Source organism: Epinephelus moara, chromosome 8 (assembly GCF_006386435.1).
Source record: "Epinephelus moara isolate mb chromosome 8, YSFRI_EMoa_1.0, whole genome shotgun sequence".
Classification (NCBI taxonomy): domain Eukaryota; kingdom Metazoa; phylum Chordata; class Actinopteri; order Perciformes; family Serranidae; genus Epinephelus; species Epinephelus moara.
In genome coordinates this window covers 20,469,688-20,485,580 of record NC_065513.1, presented here as the reverse complement: position 1 = coordinate 20,485,580, position 15,893 = coordinate 20,469,688, and the positions used below count along the sequence as shown (strand labels likewise).

The 15,893-nt window shown below is 42.2% G+C and overlaps 1 protein-coding gene across 1 annotated transcript; it reads left to right on the top strand.

Annotated features, from left to right (window-relative positions):
- The first annotated feature begins 515 nt into the window (after nt 1–515).
- si:ch211-166a6.5 (clustered mitochondria protein homolog) lies at nt 516–15,699 on the top strand. Its single transcript, XM_050051272.1, has 28 exons — nt 516–849; nt 2,361–2,470; nt 2,634–2,805; nt 4,188–4,325; nt 4,425–4,579; nt 4,673–4,827; nt 5,628–5,750; nt 6,085–6,217; nt 6,312–6,404; nt 6,533–6,699; nt 7,934–8,113; nt 8,224–8,661; nt 8,748–8,821; nt 8,917–9,021; nt 9,303–9,403; nt 9,498–9,650; nt 10,556–10,618; nt 10,758–10,990; nt 11,090–11,174; nt 11,306–11,459; nt 11,557–11,696; nt 11,997–12,077; nt 12,621–12,746; nt 12,879–12,988; nt 13,106–13,199; nt 13,283–13,408; nt 13,514–13,587; nt 14,809–15,699. Exons 1-28 carry the CDS (start codon nt 801–803, stop codon nt 15,473–15,475), a joined length of 4,299 nt encoding a protein of 1,432 aa, XP_049907229.1. The 5' UTR covers nt 516–800; the 3' UTR covers nt 15,476–15,699.
- The last annotated feature ends 194 nt before the right edge of the window (nt 15,700–15,893 follow it).

The following is a 15,893-nucleotide window of genomic DNA, read 5'->3' as shown; positions in this document are numbered from 1 at the left end:
AACCCAGATATCTCACTGTTTGGTTTGGACTGAGATATGCCCAGGTATGTGTGACATGTGAATGTAGTAGGTGTAGGCATAGGCGTAGGTAGGTGTAATGAGAGAGAAACCACATCTTGGGACCTAGTCACACCCATTTCTGGCAAATTAACTGACTTGTGGTTGTATTTTCAGTAAACTGACTTCACTATCATGAGTATGATATGACATCACTATCACTTCACTCTCTTGACCTTAGATTAGAGGAATAAGTTTTTCTGTTTCCATTAAAGCACACAGATTCACTAAACGAACCATAACATTTGTAACTTGAAGTACTTTATGTAAAAAGTGCCATTGTTGGTCAGCTCAGGTCAAACCACTACCAAACATACTGTGTGCTTATTCCCACCTCCCCTCCAGGGCTTGTGGAGTTAGGGAGGGAGGAGTGAAACATGCCAGGGGAAGGAAGAGTGAGTAGAGCTAGACACACCCAGTCCAACAAAGTGTGAGAGACATGCACAGTAATGAGCCTGTGTGGAGCAATAAGAGGGTGTGGCTTTTTTTTTATACAGGGAGAATAGATAAGCTGAGTTTGCCTTGTAGAGAGGGGCAGGAGTCACAATCCTGAACAGACAGCAGCTTACTTTCACTCTGCTGCGCTCTCTTTAACAATCCAGCTGCACGTTTCCACTCACCCTCTCCCTCTCTCGTGTGTTCCTCCAGCAGTTTGAAGCAAGACTTTGAGGGGGGAGCAGCTTCCAGCACAGAGAAGAAGAAACACAAGTGGACAGCTCAAGAAAAAACTGCAACACGCAGCCATGAAGGACAAAGTGAGGAGAGGTGGAGGAAGAAATCAGGCCAAGGCTGGTAAGAAATCCCTGCGATGTGTTTTTCTCTCTGTCTCTCTCTGTCTTGTTTGTACTTTCCTCTTCCTTCTTTTTTCCTCTGGTGCCTCCCTCACTGAAGAATGTGAGGAGGGTGGGAGTTTTAGCACTGCACTGCTGCTCTGAACATGGCTGATGCTATTCTGTGCTTTCACCAACTTTTTAACCACTGGGAAGATCTGCTCTGCACTTTTAACTTGTGAATTCTCAGCTATAGTCCTTTGAGGGCAAAGAAGAGTAGCTTTTATTCTAATCTCCATGCACAGCTGTTTATCTAAAATCAAGAACCTACCACCTTTTTCAAAGCTCCAGCTTTATCTACCTTGTAATCCCTTTGCCACACTCTCTAGTAGGCCTTTCAGCTTCTTTGAATCTTTGCCACTCCCCTTCACAAAAGAGAATGATAGGATTAAAAAAGAGTGTGCATTTGCACGTCTTCAGTTGAGGTAACTCTGGGGTGTCTATACCCTCCTCAAAAGCGCAATCGATCTGTGGGCACAGCATTATGATTGGCAGGTTCATTCATTTCAAAGTAAACCTACTATGTGACATATAAGGAAGGAAACCTACTGGCTTGTTTAGTTTTAGGTACAAGCCAACCTCAGAAATCGGTGCCAAGATAAACTCGTCAGGGCTGCAAACAATGCTGTCTTATGTAGTAGTAAGGCACCAGTAGAAAAGAGGTTGATGGCTTCATGCCTGCAGAGAGGAGGGACCTTGTTTCAGCGAATCGCAAACACAGAAGCTATTTTTTGGGCGCTCTCCAATGGTAAAGTAGTCCCAGATTGACAGCAAGAGCTGGGGATTTACAGTACAATGAATTACAATCTTCAGAGATGAGTGCAAAGTGAATTTTCTGCTTTGCCATGCACATGCCAAAGGTGTTATATATACAATATGTGCACGCATGCATGAATGCAGGCATGCTGTACTGCCAGGCTGTAAGTTTGTTAGTTTATGTGTTTTAACATTCTGCTGCCTCCACATGCCGGCGCTGGGTGTGGTTGTCCCTTCACCCTGAGATGACATAAAGGCCAGTAGGCAAATTCAACAGGTTTAGTCACACTGCAGGTTGAGAAACACGCTGAGTCCTGCTCTCCCTCTGGTTCTCCCTTCTGTGTAAAAAGGCAGACACACCCCACTTTCCCTTTCTTTGACAGTTTCTTGCATAAATTCACTCTCACCCTGAGGCACTCTCACAAACACACACTCACTTTTCAGTCCAGCTCACAGCCATTTTATGGTAAATGAGTGTTCTTGTTTGATTCAGACAATGACATCTGAACTTGATAAGGCACGATTATGAATCATTCATTCATTCTCTCATTCATTTCTTCATGCCTTTTCTAAAGCATTGTCTTCTCTGTGTGGTAGTGAGCTGGAAACTAGCCCAGCATGTAATGAGCGGAAGGCAGGGAAACTACCTAAACTACTTGCCTTTCCAGTGCGGTGCTCTGTGATTATCCTCACTTATTTTTTGTCTCTTTTAAACAGAGGGAATGAGCCTGACTGGTGAAAAGGGTGCCGCTGGTATCAGGCAACATGAGGAAACATCGTTCCCCGTGAAGATTCAGGGAGCAGGAGTGGAGCCATTTGAGCTGCAGGTATAAAACCAGACTGTTGTTTCCTCTCTGTTCCTTCTAGTTCTCTCTTTTGTTAATAATAAGATGGAAACCAACGATCCCGCAGAGACTGGATAACTAATGTTTTTATATAATAAACAGATTAATAATCTATATTTGGGCATTACTTGCTGTGTCTTTGTAGGTTCATGGATTTTGGCTCGTTCAAGATGCAGTAATGGCTCTGCTTTCGAGGGATGAGGTGTGTCCACGTTCCAACCTATCACTGGCGCTCGCTGGTACCACTCTGGATCCCCTCGCAGAACTGCAAAGCCTCAAGGGGCTTAAACCAGGAGCCATCCTCCGCCTGGTGGAAGGTAGGATTGTTTTTTTCTCTTTCCTTTTTTTTCAAGAACCTTCCCTTTTTGTTGAGCTTAATAATAGTCAAATGGTCCAAAGGCTTATTTTAAGGTACATTGAGAAACTGCTTTTCTTACGCCTGTTTTCAAAATTCATACATGTTATTCCTATGGTCTAAGGCAGTACAAAAATATAGTAAGCATAACAACTCTCCTAAATAGAAAAACTAGAGTGCTAAAACCTGAATTTGTGATGTTATCAAGTATAAAGTCTGGAGCTGCTCCATAGACAATTAATGGGGAAAGATGTTCTGGATTACACTGGGAGCATTTTCTGAGTATGGGTGCATTTTCTGTTTCAGGGCTGAGAATACTACAGCAGAATAAAGCTCATTTGGGTATAAAAAAGAAAGTATTTGAGACATTTGTTGGAGACTTACCTCTCTGGTTTCTGGCTTTGAGAGAGAGTAATTCATGTTCACAAATATTGACTGAACTTCCCTAGGTCACTATATTGAAATTCTTCATTAGGTGGCAAAGCTATACTTTATGAACTGTGCAAGGGGAAATTCAATTTTTCACTCTGTTGTTACAGTCACACACACACACACACACACACACACAGGTCTGACATACACACATACACAAACTAGACCTATACACATACAGAGGTGTCAGAGCAAGGGGGCTGCCTCACAGGATGATGGCCTAATAAAGCAGTTAGGCGGCACCTCTGCAATGCCTGCACCTCTTCAGCTACTAGTCCACACTGTATTTGTTCCGTGCAGGGACTTGTGGTTTTGGTTACAGTATTCTGTTCTGTATTGCATTAAATTGTTGTCAGGCCTTTTAACAGTATAACTTCTACTTTCTTACATGTCCATTTCTGTATCTACATATCGAAGGGTTGTTAATGGTGTAATGACTGATTACAGAATCAGAATATAGGACCAGAAAATCCTGTCAATAATTTCAGCACACCCATCACCCTTTCCCTTTCACACACACTTAAGTCTCTCTCACCTTAATGCAAGCTGCTGACTCACCTTTTACTGAGTCATCAAAACAAGGTATGTAGTTGCAGAGATTACAAGTGTGTGCAAACCAATTTGTCCGTCTCTCACCAGCTAGCTGTTGAAATACTGTAACAAACTATCATGCAGGCCACCTGTTATTCTGTACAGTATATATTCAGAGAATATGCATCATTGATTAACTGGCACTCAGTGTGCTTTTTAAATTCAAATATAACATCAGTATAAATACTCTTTAATAAATTCATCATGAATATATCACGATATCCAAGACTATTTGTCCTGCACATTCTGGCTGTTTAAAAAGAGTCCACAGTTTTATAAATGTCACTGGAACCTTTTTATTACTGCTGTGTTTCTTTCCAGAACCCTACACTGCCCGCTCAGCCAGGATCCATCTGGCTCGTGTGCTGGAGCTGCTGAGAGCGTCTGGACCTCAGGATGCACTGAGAGAAGGACGCTCACCAAGCGTACTGGAGACACTCACACATGCACAAACACCAGGTACACACACACACAGTGCACTTACACAAAAGGTTAATACAAAGATACAAAAGTAGCATGCAAGCTCATGCTGAGAATCTTCTTTTATTACCTCTGCAGACTCTAGCTTACCGAATGGAAAAAGCCTGAAGCGCTCTTTAAGCAACACAAAAACAGAAACAACCAACCAGGATGGAGCTCCTCCCGAGTACCTCCTGCCTGGATCCTCAGAGAGACCACTCATGGCCCTGCTACCACACAGCTCCCAACCAGAGGTACATCAATATCCGGGATCTGGTTTTATACTCGGCCAGCCCTCATTCACACAGACACACTAACTCTTTGTGGCTTTATATTTGTCTCATCAGGCCCCCAGCTACTTGAGGGACTTGTCTCTTAGCTGCTGGAACCCAGTTCCAGGACACAGGAAGATGCAGGGTGACTTCCTGTACATCACTGCAGTGACAATTGAGGGACGACGGTGTGAAATTACATCCTGTCCCAAAGGTTTCTTTCTCAATAGGTAAAGAAATATTTTAATGATAATTAAGAAAGACTTCACCCACAAAATGACCATTTCTATATCAATGTGTCAAACCGTGTCATGTTGGATTTGTGAAGAGAACTTTGATTTTCTCACGTGCCTCCACAATGAATCCAAAAACAGAGAAAGGTCTTGATGGATTGAAGTCATAGGCGACTGCAGCAAAAGTATATCAAAACATCTGTTTACAGGCTTTCACAAAACTCCTGCAGTATAATCCAAGTCTCATTTGTCCAGGCGCATTCTCAGTACTTCCCAAACAGACAGCCCTTTCTGATGGGGAACTGAGCTGAAAGCGAAACTTAAGCTCTCCTCAAAGCCAGACTCCATTGATGAAACAGTAATTTTTTCCTCACTGAACACAGGCGGCTGCTGCTCTACCACTGCCTTGACTGGTAATTTGTTATTTTGTAACTTTAGTTAATCCAAATGAACAAAGTCTGATTGAGGTTAGTTATTGATCGGTCCAGACTGATCTGCTAACTGCTAACTGATCAATCATTTTTGGAATCTTTGGTCACCAGAGGCATGCAAGAAAAAATAACTTTCTTCACAAAGTCAGTGTGATACAGGGTGAGTAATTGTTTACCAACTGTTTATAGCTGAAATAAATTATTGTAGAAAATGTATAGAAGGCCAATGATGTACCCAGCAGTCTTATTTCCTTTCTATCTGAGTAATCTACATTTAGACTTCTGTATACATGTAAATATAAATAATTGAACTTTAATGTTTAAGTATAATTTCTAATTATTTCTCTTTTCCCTTCTTTATCTCAGGTCTACAGAAGAAATGTTTGATCCTCGTCCTACACAGTCTTCCCCAGTTTGTCACAGTCTCACTGATCTGCTCTGTAACATCAGCCCTGCCTTCAAACAAGCTATGACCACACTCAGAAACAGGTAACATTACCACCTAGGCATAATGAAAGCATGGATACTGCAGTATTTTAAGATAAGAGATAAGATAAGATAATTCTTTTTTTCATCCCACCTCGGGGAAGTTTGCAACATTACAGCAGCAGAGGGATAGTGCCAACAGGAAGCTCAGTAGAAAAAAACAAAAAAGCAATATATAAGTACATAAAATAAGTAAACTGTACAAAAACAAAGAGCAGAGAGCAATATATTAAGCAAATTTGCCAGAATCAGAACAGCGTGATTTTGGAGATGTGTCTGTTCCCATTTCATGTCAATGATCATAATAACTTATACTGTAAACTGTTTCTTCCTTTAGGTCTCAGTTACCTCCAGTGGAGGTGATGCCCACTCCCTACCACACCCTGAGCTGGCTTGGGCCTCCCTGTGCCTCCCGCACTCACAAAAACACCTTCAGCAGACTGGGAGTGGAAGAACAGCCAGCAACGCAGGTATTTTACAACACCGCACAATGGCTTGTTGCTATTTATTGAGTAGCATTCTGCTGGCTTTGATATGAAGTGTAACTATGTGTGTTATGTGTAGACTCCAGATTGGAATGAGGAGTTGCAAGTTGCCAGAAATCTTCCACAAGGCAGCCTGGAGGAGAGGCTGCAGAGAGAGAGAGCTCTGCTTCAGGTGACATGAAAAGCTGTAATTTAACTAAAAACAACAGCAGGAAAGCTCAGGACTCCTAGGGCATGTTTTTTTTCTTTGTTTGCTTAACACCTCGTCCGCTTACCTTTATTTGTACCTTTTTTTTCCAGGTGAACAGTGCATTTGTTAGGGCTGTGATGCAGGGTGCTGAATCTGTTGTAGATGGCTTTGTGGAGCCAGTGAATGGAAACCCTGAGGACCCAGCTTTCCTGTGGGGTGGCCTGTTTATGAGCCAGGGGGCAGCAAGCACAATGTTTGGTGGAGACAGGGGTCGCAGGTGAGAGCAAACCAAAAGGTCACTGGCATGATCCTATTGATGGAAAGCCATTTATTCCGAAGTGTGTACATAGTCTCATAGCTGTTAAAGAAGTATTTCACTGCTGGAAAGATGGTCTTTTTATAAAACTGGGTTGTTTATGCAGTAGAGAGACACAAATACTTTTAACATTGGTGCTACATGATCAGAGAAAACATAGGAAAAGGGCTGTGGTAAACCTACAACTACCAGAATACACTTAGCTGCACCAGATCAACAAACGCTCCCACTGGTGGGTGACGTAATGCAAGATTGTCCCAAGCCCCCAGAAATAGCATGGGCTTTGAGGCCAATTTTACACAATGGCCAAATGTGGAATTACAAATTCCTGATCCGTCACTTGATGCCATGGGGCCCAAAAAGACTTTTTTCCTGTAGACATACATTGTGAAAGAGATGACTGTAAATCATGGCTAAACCAGAATTTAGCTGCTCAGCCAGCAGAAGCTAGCCACTTGGCCATGTTTGGCCACTATAAGTCTCTAGTGCGCTTACTCTATGGACACCACAATGCCATGGAATCTGAGCTTGTTTGGCTTTAGTGCCACTGAGGAACTTCCATAGGAATAAATGGGGGCCTGCCTTCAACACTGTTTCCATTTCTCTTTATACATCCATGGCTTGTCCGTTTTAACTCAGGAAACAATATGGCAGCCAATTGGTAACAAACAATCTTGTATTACAGTTAAACGATGAGCTAAAATATGTTTTGGAAATAATTTTAGGTGAGAATTAGGCAACGCAGTAACAGATTCTTGGTTCATATTTGATCAGCAATGCCTAGTTTTACTGTTTAATCTCAGCCTCTATTTTAACATTACAGAAAACAGTATGGCGCCCATATCTTGTTTACAAATTCTCACATTACAGCCAAACAGTGCACTAAACTTTGGTCCGTGATGGCAGGCATACGAAAATGCCAAAGTATAATCTTTGCAAAAATCCACCGGTTTTGAGTAGAGAGATGAGCAGGGAGATCTGGGTGCTGGTAAGATGGAAGAAGGTTTACCACAGTTCATCTACATATACTACCCACATTGTTATGATACAAAGCTGGTTGAAAAACAACAAAAAAAATCCCTTTCAGGATTAAGGATGTACACTGTGGCCTCCTGCATGTGTCATTTTGTTTCACTTCTAGGATGTCATTGATTTGGCACTGACTATGGAAATGTTTCCGCCTCTCAACTTGCAGGGCTGCTCAGAGGCTGGAGCTTCAAGGAGTGCAGGCCTACAATGACATCGAGGGGCTACAGGGGCTGCACACTCTCCCTACAGCCATTGCAGACTACAGAGGAGTGCGACTGTCTGCTCAGGGTCTGGCCCCTGGGTTGGAAGGCTCAGAGCAGGAACAGGCTGCTTCTCCTGCCGCAAGGTAGTGGACCCATTATTCAGCAGTCCTCTGTGGTGGTGGTGTCACTTTGTAAGGCAGACATTTGTTTTTGTCTTTTTTCTGCTAATGGTCTTACTTCTTTTGCTCTACAGAGGCTTGCTGTACGGGGTAAATGCAGGACACCAAGAGTCCCCCCAACGCAGACGGCTGCTAGAGCTCTTGGCTCTGTCTGCCAAATCACTTTCTCTCCAGAAACATGTTGTCGTGTCACCCAACGGTCACAAGGTACCACTGTTCACTTCACTGGATGCTCAAGGACTGTTGGGGGCTGATGGGAGGTTCTACGTACTGGATGTGTTCAGGACCTTCCCTGCTGATGCCAACTTCTGCCCAGAGGTGGAGACGGAAGGTCAGTCACTCACTGGAGAAGAAGAGAGTAGCAAAAGCTGTGAAGAGGACAAGGAGAAGAAGGACTGTGTTAAAGAAGGTTGGCCAGAGAATTATCACATGGACTCAGGGCTTCCAAAGAGCTTCCCTCATGGACTCTGTAGACTGAGACCAGAGCTGATGCAAGCCTTCATCCAGCACAAGTGAGTTCTACTTTAAATAGAATACTTTTAAACTCAGTTTTTAAGTTTTTCCACAAAGTTGAAGTTTTGTTCTTTGTTTCTTTTAGACATTGCCAGTTCACTCAGCATGTCAGGGAGACTTTGGACGAGAATGGAGGCTTTGAAGAATGTGCAACAGCTTGTAAGAAGTGTTTTTGTAGATCTAAATGAATGGAGACCTCAAATAAAGTGAAACTTTGGCTATTTTATACTTGATAAATGTTTGTTCACTTGCAGGTGACTCTCGAGCAACGCAGGCAGTACGAGCTGCTTGTAAAGAAGTGGGCTCAGTCAGCGACATCATCTTTGAGATGCGCTTTAGCCCAAGTGTCTTCTCTTCAGGTACCAGGAGAAACTACACACATTTAAGGTCCAATGTGTAAGATTTAGGGTTTGCTATATTGGCAGAAATGGAATATAATAAGCATAACAATTTTTCCATTGGTTTATAATCATGTAAAAATAAGAATAATTATGCTTGGCACATGGGAGAACTTTCAGTTGGTTGCAATCTGCAACCCTCACCGCTAGATGCCAATAAATCTTACACACTAGACCTGTAACACTCAGTCAGATCTTTTGCTAGAACACAATGTGACAGGCTTCTTGTGCTTTGTGTCCAGGAGCAACCTTCCCCTCTGGTGAAAGTAAGTCAACGACGCTTCAGGAGAGGTTACTGAGGGAAGCTGCAGCTTTCATCATCACACATCAGATACCAGCCTTTGTAAGTAGATCCATTGTTTACATACTATAATAAGCTCATCTACTGCAAACATGAAACCAGCTTGTCATATGTATGTGTGTTTGTGTTTGTGCAGGTGGAGTATTGCTTACAAAGCAATGAGGCACCAATGGATGGAGCTTCTCTAAAACGGGCGCTACACCAGAAAGGCATCAACCTCCGGTATCTGGGCCATGTGATCAAGAACATCAACCAGTCGGAACACAAGGAGTGTCTGAGGCATATAACGGTGTGTCTGATTAACAAAAAAGTCAAACTTAAAGGGACAGTTCACTCCAAGATTAAAAACACACATTTTTCCTCTTGCCTTTTGTGTTATTTATCAGTCTGGATTGTTTTGGTGTGAGTTGCAGAGTGTTGGAGATATCGGCCATAGAGATGTCTACCTTCTCTTGAATATAATGGAACTAGATGGCACTTGGCTTGTGGTGCTTTAAGTGCCAAAAAACTACATTTACAAAAATCATCAGCAATATCTACAGTATTTCCAGAAATCATGACCTAGTTACTCAAGATAATCCACAGACCTTGTTGTAAGCAGTTTTAATATAGACAGTCACCAATCATATCATTGTGTTGAAGAGACTGTGCATTTACTCTTAGACGGGTGGCTTATGCTCCTTACAGCATGACATGTAATCCTTATTGGCGTCCTTTTGGGCTGAGCTGTATTGTTAGCTTGCTAGAGGTGCTAGATGAGCTAGCAGTAGATGCATGCTTTCTTCTGTGCAGTGATACGGTTGGCAGGTGTAGTTTGGTAGACAGAAAATAGTTCCTACATGTTCCAAGTGCTCACAGCAAGGTCTGTGATTATCTTGAGTAACTGGGTCATGATTTACGTACAGAGACATTGTTGTTGAGTTGTTCAAATGTAATTTTATGCCACTTTGAGCACTACAAGCCGAGTGCCATTTAGTTCCATTATACTCAAGAGAAAGCAGACATTGATATGACTGGTATCTCCGACATTCAACAACTGACACCAAAACAATCTAGACTGATAAATAGCACGAAAGGTAAGGGGAAAAATGTGTATTTTTGATTTTAGGGTGAACTGTCCCTTTAAACTCTTCCTGATGATGTACTTACTCTACTAAATGTTCTTTCTAATGTCCCTCTTTCCGTCTTTAACAGAGATCAGTCATAGGTGAAATTTTCATCCGTTCAACAAGAAGAGTGTTCAACAATTTCCTCCAGGTACTTCACAGTATTCTGTCTGAGTATTCCTACCCATTTTTGTGTTGCACACCTCAAAGTGAGGTAGTGATGTAACAGCATGTGAGGGGCCACACACTCCAGAACAAGTTAACTGCAGCCTCTGGTTATGTCTGTGCAGGGTGTGGACGTGCCTAGTCTCTCTGCAGCTGTCAGTCACTTCCTCTGCTGCCTGTTGGTTCCCCACTTCACTCCCACTCCTGTGGGGGAGGAGACTAAAAAGAAGTCAAGGCGGCGTGGCCGAGGGGCCGGGGCCTCTGAAAGCACGCCCTGGAGCACGCTCACGGGGGCTGAGCTGTGGAACCAGGTCTGCCAGGATGCTGCTGAAACATATAACATCTCTGACAGCCTTGGGTGAGGACACAGTCTTTGTTTGTTCTCCCCTCATGTTTGTTTACCTATGCAATGGCTTAGAGTCAGTTTTAGAACAACTGTCATTTTTCTCTGTAACAGTTCTGGTCCAAACCATCTGGTGGAGCACTATGGCCTGCAGAAGCTCTCTTTGCTCAGAGAGTTCTGTTTAAAGACTGGAGTACAGGTAACGACACCTGTCACCACATCATCTGAAACACATACATATTAGTTATTAGTATATTAGTAATAAAAACTTAAAGAGACACTGTATAATTAAAGAGGAAAATATGTTTGTTAATTCTGTGTCCACACTAGTTGAGACTGAGAGACTACGTCCTCGACAACCAAAATAAAGCTCCCATTGGTCCAGACGATGTCCTCAACATCCTCCCTGTTGTCAAGCACATTCATATGCCGACTGTGGATGCTACAAAAGCACACCGAGCTGCACAGAGCTTCATTCAAAAGGGTGAGTCAATAATCCCCTGCGCTGTGGATTAATGTATCTGTTATCTTTATGCTCAGTGTGTGTTTTTGAACAAAATGATTGTGTTTCCCAACTGCAGGTCTGCTGGATCAGGCCCATGAACACCTGAAAGAAGCAACCTACCTGTTTGGTAGGGTGTGTGATGACCTGCACCCTGAGGCCTGTTACTGCCACAGCCTGATGGCCAAGGTGGCCTTCGTGCAGGGGAAGGCAGCAGAGGTAGGTTCAGTGCTCCACAACTTCTTACAGCTACATAAACACATTTCCTCAAATACCTTACATAAGTATATTTAGAGGTACTTTACAACTCGTCCAAAATGTTTGAGAGGGAATTATTGTACATTTTACTCTGGTACATTTATCTGACAGCTTAGTGACTTTGCAGAAGATTTAACAGAGTGTAACACACTGCAAAGTGTCTGTGTCAGTTTTATGAGACACTGAAGTGATTGTATTTCTTTATATACATGAAACTGGCCATTAATTCTTGTCATAACTATCGCTGTCTCTGTTCTCAAGGCTCGCAGTGTCCAGCTCAAAGCAGTGACCATCAGTGAGAGAGTGCTTGGCTTTGACCATCCAAACACCATCCTGCAATATGTGAGTATTAGAGTTATTCAGATACCAATACCAGTGATGGAAATGCCTCCGATACTGCCTAAAATTCTGGATCAGGTATCAGACAAGTGTGCAAGTCTATGGACTGATCTACTACTACCTAATTTATGAATTAGCTTTAAAGCAGTGTCACACCAGGAAAATACGTCAGTTTTCCTGGAAATTAATTCTTCTTTGATGGTCTAAAACAGGAGCTTACACAGCAAGTTGCACTGTCCAGCCACTGGCAACTGATGTTTTAGAGCGCCAAAGAAGAATTGATTTGTGTTAAATAATTTAACATTAGCTGTCAACAAAATTTACGCACTTTGGCAATGTTTTAAACAGGAACACAAAGATAGTATCGAAACATCTGTAGTGAGTGTAGCTACACAAGTCCACCAGAGGTACTATTACTGTAAATTGAACTGGTGGTTACCATAGAGACAGATATAAACTGTACCCCTTAGTCCATGACTACACATTTCATATGCACTGTGTCACGTGTGTAGAGTGCGATTGTAATAATTTTGTTGTCAAATGTAGGCCCTCTTGGGTGTGTATGTGTTCGCTGGAGGAGAGATTGCCCTGGCCCAGAAGTGTTTCCTCAGAGCTCGTCTGCTAATGCTAACCGTCCATGGAGAGGACCATCCCTATACTGCAACACTGGATGTAGGTTACAACACCTTGATGTTCACTGCAAGAACATAAACAGTCTTTTTTTTATCTGTAACAATAGTTACAATAGTAACAAAGTAACAATTTTTACTTTACGACAATGGCAATCCTCTCGTTTTCTTGCAGAGCTGTCTTGGGTTGGTGCTGACTGGAGATCAGAGAGGGCAGTTCTTAAAGAACGCCCTCAGACTCAACACCTCCTTCTTCGGCGCCTCAGGTCTGCACACTGCTCTCAGGTAAGACGCCACTTACAGCTTGCACTCATATTTTGTATAAAAAGTGATTAAGTTGAGTTATTTTGTCCCCTTTTTAACGTCATTACAACTTCTCTCCCTGGTTTCTTGTCTGTGCAGCCATCACCTGTTGGCCCAGTGGATGTGCAGCAAAGGTGACTACAGAGGTGCCATGACCCACGAGAAAGAAGCCCTCACTGCTTACACCGCCATGGTCAGTACTATCTGCATGTGAGACTGTGCAAGAGAGCAGTTGGTTGTATCTGCATGTCATCTGATGGTTATTTTCTTTCTCAGTTCGGGGAGGATCACACTCAGACACGCTGCAGCAAAGAGTTTCTGTGCACCATAACCAAGCAGGCAGTGAAGGTGGAGCGCTCTCTCAGACAGGCAGGAGCTGACAGCACGGAGCAGGCAGTGGAGGTATGCCCAGGAGCTCATGTGGGCTCTGATAACAATAACCTGTTTGAATTCTACAAAGTATAAGCAGAGTGTGTTTATTAATCTGCCTGTCCTCTCTGTCCTCAGTGTCTAACCTCCTCAACTGACACTGTGCTGGAGCAATTGGTTCTGGTGACAGGCATCAAGAGCATCACACACAGGTAAATATTCACTGCAATACATATGATATGCTCAAAGATATATCATGCAGGATTTTCCTAAAAACTATGTATAGACTTGTACAGAGGAAATCCCTCTTAATCATCACTTATGACACTAGAAGTTAAGGCAGTGTATTTTTCTGCACAGCCTCAGCTCTCTGCCTGTATTTTGTTATTGTCTTCTTATTTTCTGTGTTTGGGATGTTTATGGGAGTGTTTCCTCCACAGCGCCCAGGTGAGGTCAGGGCTTTATAAAAAGGTAGCAACCAGGTGCTGGACCATTAGTAACAGGCATCCAAGAGACACAGTACAGAAAAAAAGTGCAAATATAGTGTTTCGAATATTTTTAATAAGGATCCATTAAATTTGATTATTTACATGATTTTTACTAGGATATATGCTGATCTAAACATTTTGCTGTGAAAATAAAACTGATGAATTCAGTATCAGTGATACTGTTTCTGATGTATTTTGTCATTTCTTTTTGACTTATCAGTCAGGAAGTACGGCAGCATTCCCCATGATTAATATGATACAATAGATGATATTATAACACTTTGAAAAGGGGCCATTCATTTAATTGCTTTACTAAGAATTCTGCTTTTAATAGCAAAAAAATTATAACAATTTCCTGGTTGAATCTGGAGCCCCCCAGCATAATGGGAAGACAGAGTTAAAAAAAGTTTTTAATTATGGAAAGAATGACGACAAGATCACAGCTGAGAACAAATGATTTTTCTTCTTCCGTTTATTATTTCTATGTATTTAATTGTATTTATTTTTATTCTTAGTTTTATTCCTATTAAACTTGTTATTACCATTGAAATATTAACAGTGTTCAACGTGGATATGAGAAGACTTAAGTTAAATAAGTGCTTCTCCTCTGTGTTGTATGTTTTAAGTATAAAGAATAAAAAAATAAGTTAAAAAAACATGTAATGATGCATAACTTTTCTCTACAGCTTTAAAATGCTGAAGACATTTTAAAATAGACCATCTGAATACTTACCATCTGTTACTGCTGTTACAACAATGTAAGAAATGCGTTTTTAAAAGGTAATTCATATTATAAGAACCTGGAAACTCTAAAGAACTGTACATAGAGTAAAATAAATTTCAAATCACCTTTTCAAACACAACTGGCTCCAGCTGCATGCACATGTATTACAATTATTTGTCGTAAGACAGGAAGTCACTTATGAATTCATTGTGTTTTCGCAGAGACGGGCTCCAGGAGTACAGGAGAAAACACAACGAACTAAAGGAAGCAGTGAGAAAAGAACTGGGACTCACAGTGTCTAACGGGCGCATCATCACAGAGACTGTAATTGGAGAGGAGAAGAACTCCGATCAAGAAACAGGAAGCGGGAAGGAAGCTGAGGATGGAGGAAGCCCAGCAGTGGAGAAAACCAGCGAGAGCCAACAGGAGCAGCCAGTGGAAGAGAACGTGGCGGTGGAGAGTGCTGCCGTAGTTTCAGCTAATGGTGATGTGGTGGAGTCAGCTGAAGAGAGCCAGCAGGAGGAGAAAACAGATGTAGATGGAAAAGACAGTGACAGAGCAGCCGCAGATGCTGAGGTCAAGGTAGTGAATGGGGAGTCAGAGGTCAGGGCTGCAGGAGAAGAAACTGACACCAGTGCACCAAATGAAGTAAACACCAGCACAGCCAATGGGGAGGTCAAATCTGATGTAACAGCTGATGAGATGAAGTCAGAGTCAGGCGAGGTTAATGGTGAAATTAATGGAGCCTCTGACGCTGCTGTGAGCCCGACATTCCTTAAGAGTAAAGGCACCTGGGCAGATGTGGTTTCAAAGGCCAGTGGAGCAGGAAACACAGCAGTCAATGGAGTAGCAGGTAGTGTCACTGCTAACGGAGAAGCTGAGGAGTAAAGACATATAACAGAAGAACAGTGTTGTAGTCGAGTTTTTCCACGTCACTGCTGTAAGATAAAACTCTCCCAGGATCCAAGATGTATTTTAGTCCAGTGAACATGAAGCAGGTAACAGAGATGATGAGTATTACTTTGAGTTGGAGATGTTATTGCTGATGCTGGGAGAGGGCTGTACTGAGTGCCATTTTTTTCCAACAATAAACTTTTTATTCTGGTTTACCACTTATGTTGTTGACTTTTTTGGCGTATACAGTGGTGTGAAAAAGTGTTTGCCCCCTTCCTGATTTCTTACTTTTTTGCATGTTTTCCACACTTAAATGTTTCAGATCAAACAAATTTAAACATTAGTCAAAGATAACACAAGTAAACACAAAATGCAGTTTTTAAATGAAGGGTTTTATTAATGAGGAAGAAAA